This window comes from Elephantulus edwardii, unplaced genomic scaffold (assembly GCF_000299155.1).
Source record: "Elephantulus edwardii isolate Elephantulus edwardi_28Jun2011 unplaced genomic scaffold, EleEdw1.0 scaffold00044, whole genome shotgun sequence".
Taxonomy (NCBI): Eukaryota; Metazoa; Chordata; class Mammalia; order Macroscelidea; family Macroscelididae; genus Elephantulus; species Elephantulus edwardii.
In genome coordinates, this window is record NW_006399794.1 from 4,039,249 (window position 1) to 4,058,075 (window position 18,827).

General features: G+C 44.4%; 1 protein-coding gene across 1 annotated transcript in view; it reads right to left on the reverse strand.

The window, feature by feature from the left end:
* Window positions 1-4,966: 4,966 nt before the first annotated feature.
* Window positions 4,967-18,827, reverse strand: part of AMPD3 (adenosine monophosphate deaminase 3) — a 45,510-nt gene continuing 31,649 nt past the window's right edge. Inside the window, exons 7-15 of the mRNA XM_006885417.1 lie at window positions 17,492-17,686; window positions 15,344-15,475; window positions 14,657-14,820; window positions 13,874-14,000; window positions 12,826-12,989; window positions 11,639-11,759; window positions 9,541-9,714; window positions 7,445-7,555; window positions 4,967-5,741 (exon numbers count right to left, since the gene is read on the reverse strand). Coding sequence (XP_006885479.1) covers window positions 5,565-5,741; window positions 7,445-7,555; window positions 9,541-9,714; window positions 11,639-11,759; window positions 12,826-12,989; window positions 13,874-14,000; window positions 14,657-14,820; window positions 15,344-15,475; window positions 17,492-17,686 — 1,365 coding nt within the window. The 3' untranslated portion in view covers window positions 4,967-5,564. The remainder of the gene's footprint in view (window positions 5,742-7,444; window positions 7,556-9,540; window positions 9,715-11,638; window positions 11,760-12,825; window positions 12,990-13,873; window positions 14,001-14,656; window positions 14,821-15,343; window positions 15,476-17,491; window positions 17,687-18,827) is intronic.

The following is an 18,827-nucleotide window of genomic DNA, read 5'->3' on the forward strand; positions in this document are numbered from 1 at the left end:
AATGAATGGAAATCCAAAGTCTCTGTAAACTTTCATTAAAATTAATAGTTTTTAAAAAAAGAAAGAGAAGAGTGAATTGGGGGGCAGGTTGGACAGGGAGAAAAGTGCAACAATGGAAATCCAAAGTTTCTGTAAACTCATTAAAATTAATTTTTAAAAAGATGTAAAAAGAAAATATTTCAGGTATATTTTTTTTAAAAAAAGCATTTCCATTTTACTTTCCGCCCTCTCTACCCCCATACTTAGAGACAAGGAAATGAGCTAACTATTCACATTTATAATTGGCAATAAAATGACACTATGAATAGATAGATGGTAACAGACTTTCATTAGTTTTTATTATCTTTACCCTATTTTTTTTGTTGTATACCATCAAATCAGATCCAATCAAACTGGCACAGGAGGTGATTGTCCCTCCTTCTCCAGCAGAGCGTCTAGTGGATTTGAGCTGCATTAGTTCAGGATTGCAGTGCAGCTTCTCACCACTAGGCCACCAGAGCTCCCTGTCTTTATCCCGTTGAAGAGCTTAGGACCATAGTCTTGGATACATGAAAGCCAAATGGCATAACATAATCCTATAAAGATAATGTTCTACATCCAAGTTTGCTGAATTGTGATGGGTTGTAAAAGCTTGCCAGCAGCCATCTAAAGTATAGCTATCAGCTTAGAGCATTAGAGAAGAAAACAAAAGACTATCAGTCTAAAGGACTAACAGATCATGTAAACTTCAGCCTTCATGACTCTGAGACCAGAAGAACTTAATTGTGCCCAGCTATTACTGCTGGCCTCTCTGAATCACAATAGAAAGTTCCTAATAGAACAGGAGAAAAATGTAGATCAAAACTCAAGATCATGAAAAGAACTAGGTTTACTCATCTGTTAGAGACTAATGGAACCTCTGAGACTGTGGCCCTTAGTCACCCTCAAATTGGAACTGAAATAACCATGACTCAACTTCCAGCTTAATAAGTGCCATCGAAAGTCACTCGTGACTTAGAGACCCTATGTAGAATAGCTCTGAAGCCTGTCCTGTCTTGAGCCAGTCTCACTGACTCCAGCATACCTACTCCCATTGCCCTAATCACTGTATTAATCCATCTCTCTTAGGGTCTTCCTCTCCTACGCTGTCCCTCCACCCTTCTGAGCATGATGTCCTTCTCCAAGGACCAGCCCCTGCTGGGCTTCAAAATCCTACCCTCCAAGGAGAAAGTTGATTTCACCCTCTCCAGGTCAGACCTATTTGTTTTCTTGGCGATCCATGGTTTGTTCAATACTCTTCTCCAGCACCACAACTCAAAGGCATCAATTCTTCTTCTGTCAGGTGCACCTTAGTCTCTAGACTGACATCATTGCTTCTCAGTACTCTGGAAAAGGTCCCTGATCCCTGACAGATTAACCTAATGCAATTTGTCTTGATTTCCTGACTGCTGATGCCAAGAATACTGATTGTGGAGCCAAGCAAGCTGTTAACTGTTAGTTAACCTCAATCTTTTCTCCATCCATCATGGTTCTGCTAGTTGGCCCACTGGTGAGAATCTTTGTCTTCTTGATATTGAGCTTCAATCCATATCGAAGACTACAGTCCTTGACCTGCAGCAAGCGCTTCAGGTCCTCCTCAATTTCAGCAAGCAAGGTTGTATCATCTGAGTAATGTAGATTGTTGGCGAATCGTCTTCCAATCCTGATGCCACATTCTTCCTCATAAAGCCCAGCCTCCCAAATGATCTGTTCTGCATATAGATTGAAAAGATAGGGAGACAGGACACATCCCTGACACAATCCTTTGCCAATTTTGAACCATGCAGTGTTTCTCTGCTCTGTTTCGAGGACTATTTCCTGGTCCAAGTATAGGTTCTGACAGTGTGGAAATTATCGTACAACAGCCCTCATATCACACACAAGCAAAAATCCTCCTTTAGATTATCAAAAAGTGACTGAGAACTACCAGGAATACAAGCTGTGTTTTAGAAGAGGCCATGGCACTAGAGAAAGACATCACTGCCAATGTCAAATGGATCTTAGCAGAAAGCAAAGAGTACCAGAGGGATATCCATCTGTGTTTCATTTACTATGCAAAGGCATTTGACTATGTTCATCACAACAAATTGTGGTTAACCTTGGGGAGAATGGAAATCCCAGAACATTTGATTGTACTTACGCGAAGCTAAACAGTAGACAGCCCTGTAAGATGATCAGTAACTCAGGGCAAAATGAACTCAGACCAAACAACCATACTAAATCAAAAGGGCAGGATCTATTCAGGGATAAAGACCAGAAAGCAGGAAGTAATTGGAAAGGGAAATACAAACTGGAAGCACAGGGAAGAAGTGAAGAGAATACTGTTACCTCTCTTCACTTCCTGCATTTCTGAGTTCTAGTATGATTATAATCAGAATCACAAAACATAATGTTAAATGAGAAGCCTTGTTCAGTATCACAATTTTAAAATTAATTTAAAAAAAAATGAAACAACCGTATGAGTGAAGGAAGGAGAAATCTGTTTATAAGGAAAAAAAAAAGACCCCAAACCAAAATCTCAATAAAAATCTTTTAAAAATAACATTTTCTTTGGTGTATGTAATTGCCTTTGATTCTAAATGCAAACACAAGTGAAAGTAGGCATTCACTCTCAAAATGTCAGTTATGTATAGTGACATCATCTAACTACAAAGTGCTATAGAAAGGATGTCTGAGAAGCTCAGTCAACTATGACTTAAAGTTGAACAACAGATGGGAACTGCCCTGTCCTGTGTCTTCCTAACCATGCACCCCACGCTCAAGCCCACTGTTGTTGTCATTGTGTCATCTAGAGAAGGGCCACTTCTCTTTTGCTGGCCATATCAATAATGGAAGAGACGCTAGCTACTCAACGTAAAATCTAACAAATGTTGGCTAGGCAGACTGAAATGTCCAGGAACAGGAAAATGATCATGTGGACTTTGCTTGATTTCTGTATCAGGGTGGCAGTTAAATGCTGTCAGGTCAGCGACAGCTCATGAACAGGAGAGCTGACCCTTGCCTGCTGTGCACCATCTTCATGGTCGTAGTTGAGTGACCCCCGTCAATCCATTTTGGTGAGGGTCTTCCTCTCTTCCCCATCATAATCTCATTTTCCAAGGCTTGGGCCCTCCTGACAACATGGCTGAAGTATATGAGATGACGTTTCACCACCTTTGCCTCTGAAAAGCATCCTGATTTCACTTTTTCTGAACATGTTTGTTTTTTTGACAGTCCATGGGATATTCACTACTCTTCACCAACACCACAATTCATAGGCATCAGTTAAACTTTTTTTTTTAAAAAAAAAAAGGCATAAATTCTTTGATCTTCCTTATTCATTGTCCAACTTTCAAATGCATAGGAAGAAGCAACTGAAAATACCCTGGCTTGGGTCAAGCACAGCTGAGTCTCTAAAACAGGGTTTTTTAATTAAGTTATAAAGCAAAAGCAAACTTTACTTCTGGTTCTAGGAAGCTTTAGTTTGAAAATAGGTTTGGTTAACAGCACAACTCTGCACCACCAGAGAGCTCTCTTTGAAAAGTCTGCATTTTTCTAGTGACTCATGCATGCCTGAATCTTTGTAAAAGATAAATTAGCAATAGTTGTTGATAACTTTCATGATTCCCAATATGAAAGTAAAACACAAACACTTAAGTAATATTGAAATAGTTTTTTATTGAAGCATTGTTTTGACAAAGTTTATTTTATGATTTAAAAAAAATTTTTAATACAGAAAACTGACAATGACAAACTGTATACTTGCTGTATTAGGGCAAATGTATACAAATGAGAGCTTTTTAAAAATGATGAATTTCTAAGATAAATGCTTGGTTTGCATTCGGTCTCATAATTGTAAGATAGCAGATATGTTTACCTAATAAAAAGACTATAAATTCATTATGCTAAGTTGACCAATGTACAGGACAAGCATAAGGTTATAGGACAAGACAATCTAAATTCAAGTAAGCATTTTCACACTCACACAAAAAATGGGTTCTTTTAACTTTAAAATGACTAAAAACAACTTCCCATAGGCTACATTAGCCTACAGAAATAGGCAGGGAGGTTCATAAGCAGCTTATTGAATACATACTTTGAGGAGTACATATACTTTAAAAGTGGCTAAAAGAAATTAATTCCACATTTATTGAGCACCTACTGTGTGCCAGGCACTAGTAACACAGATGATTAATACACTGGTAAAGCTTAAATTTCTCTTGGCCTTAAAAAATACTTCTCTCCTGGGCCCAGGGACCCCTATGTATCATCTGAAAAAAAAAATCTATATGTTAGGGAAGGGGGAAAGTTTGTCTTTTAAAAAAAGAAAAATGTGCCAGGTTGCAACAATTAAAAAAAAATTAACATTTGTGAGGCCTAATGGAGGAAGATGACTAGATTAGAAGAAAGAAAAACTAGATCCAGCCTTCTTACTTATTAACTATCACTAAGAATTTTCCCTTCTCTGGCCTTAATTAATCGGTAAAATGGGAAAGAACAGTAGAGCAGAGTAGCAATGGCCATCTGTTGTATTACGTGATGTCTAGTTAACTGAGTCAACTCTAGCTCATGGCAACCACACAGTACAGAGAAAAGCTGGTCCAGAAGGTTTTCTAAGCTACAAATCTAGCAGAGCACATTAGGTCTTTTCTCCAACACAGCGGCCGACTGGTGGCGTCCAACCTCCGACTGTTCTGTTAACGGTTGAGAACCCTTAACCTTGGCACTGCCTGAACTCTTAGAGATCATCTGGTGCTGTGTTTTTAAGACTTCCCCCAGGAGTCCTTTGTTCAAAGAAGATGATCTCTAGAAACCCCAGTGCAAAAGTGATGAAACAAAGTCATTTTGGAGAAATGCAGCACCCACAAATCATTCGCACCTTCCCTCCTCAATGCTGAAGCGATCCCTCCAGAAGAGGGATTCACAGAATACCGTTTGAAAACCACTCATCCAGGCCACACCTTCACTTTTTCCATGAGAAGATATTTGGCTTCCTAATAGAAATAGGGCATAAACCAAACACTTGAAGAAATTCTTTTTTTAAAAAAAAACAAAAAAAATTTTAAGAAGGACATTTTCTGTTTTAATTTCTTTTTTTTTTTCCCCCAAAATAGCCCCTTTATAAAAGGGAGCTTTAAAATGGATTTTAAGGCAGCCAGATAGCCAGAGGCTGAAATGAACAACTACCAGCTGGCCTGCAGGGTCTACAGAGGAGTACAGCCCCAAACCAGCCAGTCCTCTTGACACGTGGCATTTGACTGGAAACTCCTGGCCCCAGCAATAGAAGCACTGGTGGTTTCAAAAGAAATATTTGAAAAAGTAGAAACAAGTTCAGACACATGCCCAGCTCCCTGAACTCCAAAGAGGCGGCATCATCTATTACTCTGAAATATTAACACAAGTGGGCATGTGAGATCTGAAAGTGAGCAGTGCAACCAAAAACCACCAGTCTCAAAGTTCTTCAGAGGCCGCCTCTCCGTGGAAGAAAAGCCCTCGTTTAGTATCTTTCAGTCACAGTAGACAGGAATTTAAACCTAAAAATTTAAAATGCATGTCCAGTAATAGACCTATTTGGTCAACGCTGTGATCTCTTCTGATTTCATGGCATCAGACAGGAAGCTGAGCTCATTGCATAAGGTCTCGTATCGGAATGCCATTCGGATCTGAGCAACATTTGTCTTTCGAATGTCATTTCCTTCAGGTCCTTCTTTATAATAATTTTGTCCCAGGAACTTCTGTTTTTCCTGTGAACCAATAAAAACATGAAATGAAATGGTATGCTTTCAAATCCTTTTCTAAACCCACACAGGCCACTTTAACACTAGCAATCGAAAACCAAGACTAGTTTCCTGAGCCATATGCTCACTTAGGGAGCTCTGGTGGCCTTGTGGCAAGAAGTTACACTACAATCCTGAAGGCATGCAGCTCGAATCCACCTGCTGTTCTGTGGGAGAAGGATGGGAAATCTCCTCCCATGTAATTCACTGCCTCTGAACACCCACCAGAGGCTCAGCTACGGTCGGTTCAGACTCGGTGGTACAACAACATGCTCACTTAGAATCTCTTTCCCCGTAAGGTTCTTACTAAACTCCCCTGTCCTTCATGGTTCCCTGACAACCTCAGTCATCCCTGCCTGCTTTCTTTGATGAGAAGGGAAAGATGGCAAGAGTTGCTCGGTATGAAAAGGAAAGGTGGATTTTAAGAATCATGTTAACGTTAACATTAAGATAAAACTCTCAAGTTTCTGGAAGGGCCACGCCAAGGAAACACATCTTCACAAAAAGAACCTTGACCATTTAACCCTTCTTTCCATCATCATCCAATAAGACTGTCACCTGAAGCCATCTTTCTGTGTCAGTCATGTCCCCCAGGGGAGGTTCCCAGGAACCTCAGGTACCATTCTAAAGTAATAGTTCCCAACTGGAGCTCCACAGTGGGATCATCTAATGTCTTGGGTATCCAATGTTGTGTAACAAAAATCCCACAAGTGGATGGCTTTGTGTGTTGTTGTTGTTGTTGTTGTTGATTGCCGTCAAGTTGAGCACTACTCATAGCAACCCTATGAACAAAAGGTCTGAAGCCTTTCTATATCGTCATTTATCAAAGTTCATAGTTTCCAAAGGCATGCTGTTTTGGAAGTGGATGCCACTCCTGCTTCCAAGGGTGACTTGAACAAACCAATTCGTTTTTTACAGTTTAGGAGGCCAGAAGTCCAAACTCAGAGGAGTAGCTTAAGGGGAAAGCTTTCCCTCTGTGAGCTCAGGAGGAAGGGCCTTACCTCTCCAGCTTCTGCTTCCCAGTTGCTTGGAGATCTCCTGTGTTATCCCCTATGCTTGCTGGTTCGCCTGTTTTATTTCTCAGAAGAGACTGACTCAAGAAAAACCCTACACTAACTCTGCTGCATTAATGGCAAAGACAAGCCATTCTCAGATGGAATTCTAACTACAGGCACATCTGATAGGGCATAATCTGATCCATTAACACCTAGGGACCTTAAAAAAATTGCCGATGCCCAGGTCTCCTCCCTAGAGTTTATTCTATCTAGGAACCATTCAGCTAGTAGAATACTGAATATCATAAATACCCAAGAAATACCAAGTACCTACCATTGCCAACGACTATTCTGTTCCAGATCCTGAGGATATAATACTAAACAAGACAATCTCAGCCCTAAATAACACAGTGTTATTTGTAATAGAAACAGATTGAGGGTCTAGAGAAGGAGGCAAAGAATGTAGCTTTTTTAGATTAGACATAAGGAGCAAGGAGGTGACACTGAATAGAGATCTGAGAAAGCTATGGGCTCACCATGCAAATGCAGGAGGCTTCCAAGGATTCTCTCCTAGAACCTGAGTTTCATTACAACAGAGTGTATGTTTGGTTTATGGCTTACTGTCAGTGACTGGCACGCAGTGGAAGGGTGAGAGGGACCGAGGGGACACCATACCTGATGGGAGAGGCCACTCTGCAGCACGCTGTTCCTGGCAATTTCACACAGGTCACACGTGCTCAGTTTCCACACCTGGGCTGCAATTGCATATTCTTCCATCAGTGCTTCCTAGATCCGTCCCCAGAAAATAAATTTATTAGATGTCAGAATATTCATCTCTGTCCTAAACACATTTCCAAAGCTAAAGAACATCAAATATCTAGCAAGCAATATCTGACACCTCTTCCTTCAATACCTGATATCCTGAATATTGTTATATACCGTCGAGTTGGAACCAATTCACCCAACCCTCCAACAAGCAGTCAAGCAAAAACCAAGCCCCCAAATTGGAGTCTATTTAATAGCGCACAACAACATCTTCTGAGTGAAATCTCCAGCTCCCAGAAAGAGGTAAGAAAGAATGCCATACATTTGTCTCTTGGCCTGCCGTGAGTGCCTGTAATGTTGGAAGCCCTGAGCTGGCCACTGAAGACGCCAGTCTCTGCCCTCTCTGATGTATCACGTGCGTATTTAGTACTTACTCTGTATCTTTGCTTTTTATTTGACACACCATTTTCTTTAAGACTGTCCACATGTAAGAGTTAATATGAACAAACTACCAAAGGCAGAAATGGAGCATTTGAAAACCTACGAGAATTGTTCATAATATCAGTCATGTGGCCATGCTTTATCTTCTGGGATGTGGACTTAGATTTTTTAATCACCAGCCCTTCCATCACCACTTCCTAGACCTGAGAACAGTGGTTCCCGGAGCATGATCCAAGGATGCCTCAGGGTCTCCATGATATTTCCTACTATAATGCAAAAACTCAACTCATTCCTATCAAGTCAGAACAGACTCCTAGCTGACCCCCAGCAGGTGTCTGAGGCTGTAAACTACACAGGAGGAGACCAGCCTTCTTTCTCCTGAGGAGCCAGCTGTGAATTCAAGCTCCCAAAGAAGATGTGTGTAATGCTGGGTTTCCTCCACTTTCTTTGATGAAAATCTGTCACAACAGATTGAATGCAGAAACAGAAACAAAAATCTATCCATCTATTAAATCAGACATTAGATTTGCAAAAATGTAAAACAATGTCATTCTTCCTGCTAATTGTATTATTTTTCTTATTTTAAAAAAGAAAATTATTTTAATAAAAAATTCCCAGTTACATTAACACTTAATTGTTTTATTAATTTTTAAATGGAATCGATATTTTTTAAATTCCTCAGTTCGCTTTTAACACAGTGACTATCAATAGATACGTCATGTGCCGTTGAGTCAGCTCCAACTCGTAGAGACTCATACAACAGAAGAGACTGCCGTCCGGTTCTGCATCACTGTCCCAGCCTCCTCTTGCTTAAGCCCTTTGTTTCAGTCTGGCCATCTCGTTGATAAGAATTCTTAGAAGATTTTCATTTTTAAGACTATAAAGGAATCCTAAGGTCAAAATGTCTGAGAATTACTGTCCTCATAAAGGTATTGGCTCTTTTGTTTTTTTCAGTGACCTTATCACCAACCATCAAAATGTGCTACATACATACTTATGGCTGGCTGGTCCCATGCACGGCATCAGCTTTCCCTACCTCTTCCACCAGAGACTCAATGTGTAATAAACATAACACCACCAGTAACAAAGTATTAGTGGTTTTTTTTAAAAAAGAGTAGTATTAGTAAAAAAAAAAAACAAAACACCAAAACCCACAAAACAGTAGGTAACATTTTTAATATATGCAGACATTATATTAGACCATTTGATTTGTTATCTTGATGAATCCTCACAATAAGGTAAGAGTAGAGACAGACAATTTTATCCTCATGGTACAGAGGAGAAGGAGAAAGACTCAGAGTTCAAGTAATTTCACTAAAGTCACAAACCTAGTGTCAAATAGAGAAGGCAAAGAAGTGAAAGTGAGCTTTCTAGGGTCTAAGGACCCCAAAGAGAGGGTTCCTGGGAAGAATACTCCTTTACCAGTGACTTCTGTCTTGTCTCACTGGGCCACTAGCCCCACCACAAAGCAGACTTGGCCCCTCCACTCAAATCCTGCCATGGGAAGACTGACCAGGCACTCTGCCTACTACAGATACCGATGCCCTTTCCCCCAGAGTCCTCACCTTCGTGTAGTGGAACTGCATCGGGTCGTCAGTGGAGAGAGAAACATGCAGTCCCTTGTGCAGGAATTCCCTCAGAGGGTTTTTGGAATATTCAAGGAACAGACTGTTGTTGCTAAGTGGAGACATCGCAATGGGGATCTGAGCAAGGTAGTACAGATACTGCAAGACTGGACTCTGCAAAAGAGCCACCAAATTCATGTGGCATGTGCCAGAGAAGGAGAGAGGGAGGGGAAGGGTGGGGAAAGGGACTAGTATTCATCAGTGAAAACCGGGGCAGGGTTTGTGCAAACCCTCATCCAAGCTTGAGTTCCTCAAAGCCAGGTTGTGGGGGGCCATGAACAGCCGCATGGTCGCCATTACAAGATGGCGCTGATTTCCTGCTTCTCTTTGTTTGCCAGAATCACAAATAAGACCTTATTTGGGCACTGTGTTCTCATTGGTTGATGGCTTGATCTCACGTGGGGTTAATGGTCCAATGGAGGCATGACACATGAGAGTGATGGGCGGAGTACCGAGAAGGGGATAAAAGCCGCACCCAGGAAGGGTCGGAGAGACTCTTATCTTCCACCACCCTCTGTAACTAACTCCTGAGTAAACAGCTGTGAGAAGGAACCGCTGGTGTATTGTGTCCTTATTCCGGAGGGACCGGTGAGGCGCGCAACACCAGGTCACACCTCTGTCTCCTCCTCGTCCACCTCTGTTCCCCCCATGCTTCCCTAGGGGCTCGCGGCATCCTGTCCACTGTTTGACTTGCTCACTCTTGGTTCTAGATGGACACTCATAGGCCCTAGCTGGGTACTGCTCCAGGCTGAGCCCACCCACATCTTCAGCTCCCCTCGCCCAGGCACCAGTGCATATAGGATAGACCCATTTTTTGTTGTTGTGTTACTTTTCACCTCAAACTTTCAAGGTAAGAATGTAAACACTCCATCTCCTGGGACATGGGCCCTGAAGAGATGGGAAGGGGCGACCTAATGAGGATAAGTGATTTTTCTCTTGCCCTCTCACAAAAATGTGACCTGTGGTTAGATCTCTCGTGGCCCAAGGGCAGGGAAGCATTTTAAGCCCAGAATATGGAGAATATACAACTGAGACTGGTTCAGAAGAGTAGAAGAGTGCTGGTGACACAGCAGTCAAAGTGCTCAGCTACTGCCTGTGCCAGGCTGCCTGGTGAAGGTGGACAGCCCTGTAAACCCTCCGGGGCAGTTCTAGTCTATCCTGTAGGGTTGCTTTGAGTTGGAATCAACTTGACAACAGTGAGCAAGTCAATAAAAGACCATCCAAAGGGATGGACCATTCATCCAGCAGCCCTTGGAATGAAGGAGAGAAATACTGCAGCACAGGAAAACACTTGTAATGCAATGTTAAGGAACAAGACATTCTATGTTCATTACAAAAATCCAATCCCAACCAAGCCTATTGAACCTAGTCAATTTCAACTAACAGCAACCCACCACCAGGTTTCCAAGTCTAAATCTTTATGGAAAGTTGTTCCCTTCTTTTATACTTGGAGTGGCTGGTGGAGAAAAACAGCCAACTTTTTATTTTTCAGTCAGTAGCCTGGTAGTTAAAAGAGTACACCACCACACCTCCTTTGTAAGTATATTAAAAATACACTGGGGGAAATGGAAATTAAAACACTAAGTACCAATAAAATTCTCAGGAATTCAAACTCATTGTCATTGAGTGGGAACCGATCAGAGATCTGACTCTCCCTCTCCAGTGGGTTTTCAGAGCTGTAAATCACACAAGAGGAAATTGCCCAACTTTCTCCCTATGAGCCACTTGTGGATTTGAACTACCGGAGAGGCCACCTTTGGGTCAGGGTTAGGGTTAGGGTGGTGCCATCAGCACTCCCTAATGATAAGGTCTTCCACTTTCTCCATTTTCTAAAATTGTATTTTATTATATTTGTTTCATAATTCGAGATGAAACCACAGGGACTACATCATTCAGCCCAACAATGTTCCCACCTTCTAACATCACTGGTGGAGCTTTCAAAAGGTGGCAGGAACCCAGGTAGTCTCAATTCTCCCAGGGGTGCCTAGAGAAGGTGAGACCCTGTAGGGCAGGTCCCTGCAAGGGGTCCAGTTATTACCTTCTTGAGGAGCAGCCCATGGGAAATGTTGTCAGCGGTAAGGAAAGCAGACACCAGGTGGGTGATGGAGCCAGCCTCTCCACAGTGAGGCCGGAACAGGAACGTGCTCAGGCCTCGTTCCCTGTAGGAGAAGAGCAGCCATGGGCCTACCTCCTTTGGGATCCCACAGCCCACGTCCCCCAGCTGGAGAGAAGCAGTCAAGCATGGCAAGATCAGGACAGCTGACTCAGTGCAGCCCAGAAACTCTCCCCAAATTCCAGAGGTCCAGGCCCAGAGCACCTCAGACTGGGACATCATCTCTGGGTGACACGAAGTCTAAGGGTAGAAAAAGACTCTGGGCCTTCCTTAAACGCCCTTACTAGACCTCATGGCGAGGTCTATAGAATTTCAGACTAGGAAAGGTCATGAGAAGCCATCAACCAACTTCTTTATAATAAAAGTTGGTAAGCTGAGGTCCAAAGAGTCAAGTCATTTGTTCTGGGTCACTGGACTGGTCATTGGCAGAGCCAGAAACAGAACCCTCATTTCCAAAAGAGCCCCCTCCTAGTATCAAGCCATCTTTTTCAATAATAACCACATTCAGAGCTTCCACAGTCCTAAACTAACATAGTCTTAGGTTGAGCTGGTTAAGGTTCTCAAGACCCAGTCAGGAGCAGGAGGGACAGGCTGGCAGGAGTGCAGAAGAGTGACTGGGTGCCCTGCTGCATGGGGCATTCAACTGCTCATGTGAATCATGGTGGGAAGCAGTCTATGTAATACCCCTCCAGTATAAGCTCCACTGATGGCATGGTCAGTCTGTTTTGTTCCCTGTTATGTCGTCATTGCTCAGAAGAGTGCGATAGGAGATGTAATGATAGTCACTGAGCGACACTCATGTGAACACTGTTGGTGTGGGGGGGTACAATGAATATGTATGTGTGGCATATTCTATGTATGGATGTACAGAATTTGGATACATATGCACATGTACATGGTGAGTGTATTGTATATATGTATAAACGTGTTCATGTGCATGTGTTGTTTGAATCCACATTGTACATGGGGTACATGTATGCATTAGTTTGTGTGTCATAGTGGACATATATACATTTCTATTTAATACTACTACTCTAAGCTCTTGTAGGACCTTGGAGAACACCCCTGTGGTTTGAGGTGTGTGGACCACGGACACGCGCACACTCACCCACCTGCGGAGGTTGTTGAGCACCATGATGTTGGCGTACATGTAGTACAGGTAGTAGCTGTAGGGCGGGTTCTGCTCACTGGTCCAGACGTCTGGGCTGGGGCTCTTGTCTGAGAACATGTGGTCACTGTGCTTGGACTCATCATCCACGCTGTCGAACCCTGTCACCTGGGCAGGAGGAAGGGTCCTGAGCGTCAGGCAGGACAGGCATCTAGGGCTTCGAGTTAAGGGTAAGCTGCCAAATGTCTGTGAATTTACACCTCAGCTAAGGACCCTTTGGCCTGACTGAAGCCACATTCCTCTCAGGGTGGAGGGGAGCAGAAAGAGGAATAAGTACATCACTCTATGTCCCTCCAGGGCTTCTAGGGGTACCCTGCACATCCACACATCTTTATGGTAGTGGTGAGAGGCCAGATGACTAGCAAAGCAGCCATATACACACCACCCTTCCCTCTGCAATGGGAGGAGAAAGCCAGGGCCACCCCCCTACACCCAACCCCCCCCCCTACCATAAACAGCAGGAACAAAGAACTTCTAGGGCAAGGAGACAGGTATTTCCCAGGTATCTACTGCAAGCCAGGCCTGGCTTCAAGCACTTTATACACGTGAACTATCATAGACTCAGAGCATCCCTGTGAGACAGGGATCACCTCTATTTCATGGTTAAGCAAAGTATAAGGACCTTTTGAAACATCTGCACTTGTAAAGCAGACCTCAAGGGCTGCTTCCTGGGTGCTGCCTAGGGAAGAATCCAGCCTCCCAAGCCCCACCTTACTGAGAACTGACTGCTCAGCCTCCCCCACAGCCGCTCCTCCCAGCAGGACTCCTCCTTGCTCCAACACTCTTCCCCCAGGGCTGCCAGTGAGGGGGAAGGGACATCTTTCCCAGGCAAGGCTCCATTATTTTGGGAATTCAGTTTCCTAGGCCTACAACCTGGTCTCAGGCACGCAGATGACAGAGCTAGGGTGGGGCAAGGAGAAAGTGGCCCAAAGACTGGGACTCCTCCCCTTCCTCCATCCCAACATGACTTCCTGGGACACCAGCACGCTTACATATTTGAGGAAGAGGTGAAGCTCTCTGTGGTCTTGAGGGTTGATTGTGGCCTCAAAAAGGGGCAGAAAGATGTTCTCCAGCATCTTCCCAAAGTTTGGCAGCAGCTTCTTTGACCTAAATATATCACTGGAGGATAGCGAACACTCGCTTATTAGGTTCAACAGTCCCCTTGGCCGTCTGGAATTGGCCCTAGTCATTTCCTCAGACACCCTAAGTCCCTAGTTACATGCCCACACTACAGCCGGAGCACACACCTTCTCTCCTTCCGGTTCCCAAGAATTTTAGCATTGTGTTTGCAAATTCAACACCCACTCACTCCATTGGAGTGGGATTCAGGCTGATCAGGGTTCCAAGAGAGAAATCATCAAATTTCATAGTGACCCAAACTCTGCCTCCCAGCTCAGTTCTCCTAATCGACATGTCCCAGCCTGTCATGGGGCAAGAAGCCCCACAGTGGTGGGAAAACAATGGTGGTCAGAGTGATATCCAGGAAGAAGGCCACCAACCTTGACCACCAACCAACTTACCTTATACCCCAGACTCACTCAAGAGAACGATCCATCCTCACCAGCCCCCACCCTCCCCTGAGAAATTACATGAATGTAAGCATTCATTACCGCCAGGATTTCAAGGCCACCTCTGTAATACCCTTCTCGGTGTGGGAAAATGCCTGGGGAGAAGGCCTAATCTGGCACGGTCCACACCAGTGCCAATTCAGTCGCCCATGTGGACAGGCTGGTACCCCAGAGGGCATAAGGCAGTCAGCAGAGCCCCTTGCTTACTAGATCCTGGGCACCTGGATGATCCAGCGCATATTGGGAGAGTAGACCTTGTGCTGAATGAACCAGCGGGCCAGGCTGAGCCATTCTTCAGGACTGCGGCCATAGATGGAGAGACGAGGCTCCGAGTACTGGTACTTGCTCTCCTCCAGCTCCCGGGCCACTTCCTGGCACCATGAAAAGCTTGGGTCAGCGCAAGAGCATCCCAGCCATATGGGAGAACCACTGCCGGCTCTCTGCCACCAGCTGGGGCATCCTGCAGCTCCCTCTGCCACCTGCTCATCTAACTCTCAGTGCTACCCTAGGAGTGTCTGCCCAGCCTCCAGAGAGGCACCTTCCTGAAGAGGAAGACCTTGGATCTATTGCCAGCCGTATGGTGCAGCCAGGCATCAGAAACCCCTCCACGGTGACCTATCCTGCATCCATCCAAGTCAGGCTGCAAACAGAAAACTGCAAGTTTGAATGCTGTGAGTTCTTCTGGGTGTGGATATCCTCCCCTCCTCTTCCCTACAACCATCATACACAGCACCCAGCAGAGCAGGACAGTCACAGCCAGTGGCCTGGACCCCTGAGCACCTCAGCGTTGCCTGAGCAAGATGGTGGGAGGAGCATAGCTCCAGGGAGGAGGCATGAAGCCACACAGGGCCGCACTCTCTGAGGAGGGCTCAGGGAGGAAGGAGGCACACTTACCTTGACCATTCGAGCAAAGTACTCTCCTTCCAGGTAGTTTTCTGTTTTCAGATACAGGTCACGGAGTTCACTGGCCCCTACAGGGTTGTACTTGGAGTTGAACTTGTCAAAACGATGAAATGTTTGCCGACCCTGGAGAGAGGAGACCACTAGCCAGATCAGCACATTGCTCTGTGCTCACCACCCACTTCCTCCTCTCCAGGCTTTTCCAGACACGTGTGGGCCACGATGAAATTATTTCCTATGCTATTCCTTGCAGAAAGTCTGGGGAATTCCTAAGGGCTTGGACCACACATTCTCACTTGGTCAGCCATGGAGCCCTTTTGTGAGGTCTCTGTGAAAGTTGCTTAAGGGGCCTCACTCTCCAAGACACTATTGGGACCAGAGCTGGCTTAGTGAGCAGACCATACTAAATCATTTGGCAATCCACAAGAAAGCATTTACTATTACTGCTATAGAGAGCTAGTGGCTTAGTGGTAAGGAATTGTGCTCGCAATGCTAAGGTATGCAGTTTGAATCCACAGCCACTCTGTGGAAGATGGGCAATCTCCTCCTGTGTAATATACGGCTTCTGAAAACCCACTGGAGGGTCACCTATAGGTCTATTTTGACTCCATAATACATAACAATAACAATGACTCATTAGACTTTGTGAAGCATTTCCCTCAAGCAAAGCCCACTTTTGGCATTTTAATAGCTTTATATGGAATTTATCATTTTACGAAAAAATAACAGTTGCCCTCAAGTTGACTCCAACCCTTGGATACTCTGTGTGTGCTGGGACAGAACTGTGTTTTATAGGGTTTCTAACGCTGATTATTTTGGAAGAAGAGCACTAGTCTTTTCTTCCAAAGTCCTTGTGTGTGGGCTCAAACCTCCAAACATTTTGTTAGAAGCCCAACGTTTAAACTTCTAATACCACCCAGACTCGTCATCATTTTATTTGTGTTGTTACTGTTAAGTCAACTATGACTCATACCAACACTGGTGGCACTGAAAACTGGTTTTTCTATCCACTGCATTAGCCCACACTGATGGCATGATCTCTGGCTACCTTAATTGTGGACACAAGGTCTTGAAGATCAATAATAGACAGTGCTTTCCACACTGAAAAATGGTGGAGGAGAGAGGATGAAGAGACTTTAGCTCGGCTGTGAAGAGACTGTTGCAGGTGCAACCAGTGGAATCCTGGAGATGAAGCCACAGTAAAAGGTTTTGCTTGCTGAATGACTGAAGGAAAAGCTGATTTGTAACTGCTCTGAGACAAAGTTTGCTGGATGATAGAGGAAACCAGAAGTGCATTTGTGCTGCTGAACTGAACTTGGACTTTCACTAACTGAGGAACTGTGCCTTGTTAATCTGGTATGGGACTGCTGAACTAAACCTGGACTTGCACTGTGTGATATTCCTTGCCTCCCTATTCCCCAATCTATTTCCCTAATAAACACAACTGTGAATGAAGTCTGTGAGTCAAGTTACAATGAACATTGAACCCAATGATTTATAGAAATAGGTGCATGTGGGGTGCAATGTCTGACCATATAGCTATTTATAAGGTAATATGGATGTTATTGATGGGGACAGTTCCCCTTTATGAAGCAGGTAGAAGTCAGACTCGGCCACCCTTACAGGGTATCTGCTCCTTTTAAAGACCCTGATCTGAAGCATGCCCTGTCCTGCCCCATCCTTACACTCTCCATCATACTCAAGGTCACTGTTATAGTCACTGTCACCATCTCATTGAGGTTATTCCTCTCTTTTGCCATTCCGTCCCCCACCTTCTCCACCATGATGTGCTTTTCCAAGGACTGCCCCCCCACCCCGACAACATGCCCATCTCATCATTTTATAGGTCAAGAAATAAGGGCTTGGGTAAGTTGCATAAGGGCTGAAGTAGGATGAGGCCTTGGATCTGTCTGACTCCAAGTCAACTTCTCTTTTCTCTACCCCACAGCTCTTCTCCCCAGACACTATTATCTCAGGCTACATCATCTCTCTAGTCTCCATGGATAGAAGGGGAAAAGCAACTTAATCTTTCTCTGGAGTGAGAAAGTCAGGCTCACTCCAAGCACAACTGTGCTGTGTTCGTGAAGACAGACGCCAAGAAGGGCTGCTTTTGCTTGAGATCCTGGGCAGGGGCACACATACCGCATGGACGTCCAGTGAATCCACAGTGAGGTCGTAGGGGTCCATGTGCAGGCTGTCAAACACCTGCCGCAGGGTAATCTTCCTGCCTCGCTTCTCTGCCACGATCCTGTCAGGCTCCGTCTGGTAGGTGTGTTTGATAAAGCGTAGCAGGTGCTTCTGGTTCATACAGGCGGCTGCATGGATATGTGTGTCTACCTGGAACACAGAGCCCACTGAGTCATGACCCCATGACCAGGCTACCTTCTCCGGCAAGATGCCCAGTCCTCACTCCGGAGCCACAGAGCCTGAGTACCTTAGGAGCCTCTGAGAGAGCCCTTCCAACAACCGAAACCCTTCCTATTTCTCTTCTTCCTATATCTTCCTTTATAGAAGATAGGAATCTTCCTATCTTCCTTCCTATTTCTCTTCTAGACTTTCCAGCTTGTCTCCCTTTCTAGCCTTGTGATATCAAGAGATCCTTCTAAAAATGTAAATTCAGTTAGATAACTCCCGTTAGCCAATCTTCATTGGTCCCCATCATCTTCAAAATAAAGTCCAACCTAAGCCTTAGCCTGCCAGGCTCTATGATCCAGTACCACAGCAATCCACATAGGCAAGTTATCTTGCCCCTGACCTCCTCTACTTGAAGTGCCTTGTTCCTCCCCACCAATATCATCCACTTGGACATCCTTTGACTCCCTTCACTTGGAAGTCAATCCTGATCCCTCAAGCACAACTAACTGCTCCTGCCTTGCACAACCTGGAAGCCCAATCCTGTATATGTCCTCCTGGTCCACTCTAACTTTCTTCTGTCTACTCCCACTAAACTAAGAGTTTTTTGAGGACAGGAACCATGTGCAGCATAGCTGAGTCTCCAGTGTCCACCTCCAAGCCTGATATGAACAATTAGTTGAATGAATTGACAGGTGAATGAACAAATGCATATGTATGTGCCATTGGTTTCAAGAGTTTCTAAGATATCAATATCTTCACATAACCCAGGAGATCCAGCAAGTACGCTCCAAAAAATCCCCTCTTCTCACTGACCTCTCTTGGAACTGACTGCTCCCAGAGCATTCCCACAGCAAACTCCCATATACGGGTGAATGAGCAAGGAAGGCCCCAGAGACCAGACACCACCACCACACTTCCTTGGCTGAGATGGTTACAACTCATCCAAACCTCAGAGCACCTAAATACTAAAAGCTGCCGTTCAAGTCACCCTAAGTCCAAGGCCAAAGAGTTTAGGTGAAATCTTAAAAGAAATACAGAGCTGGAGCTAAGAAAAGCAATGCCCTTCACAATAGCTAATCACAAGATTAAATATTTGGGAGTAAATATAACTAGAAGCACAAAA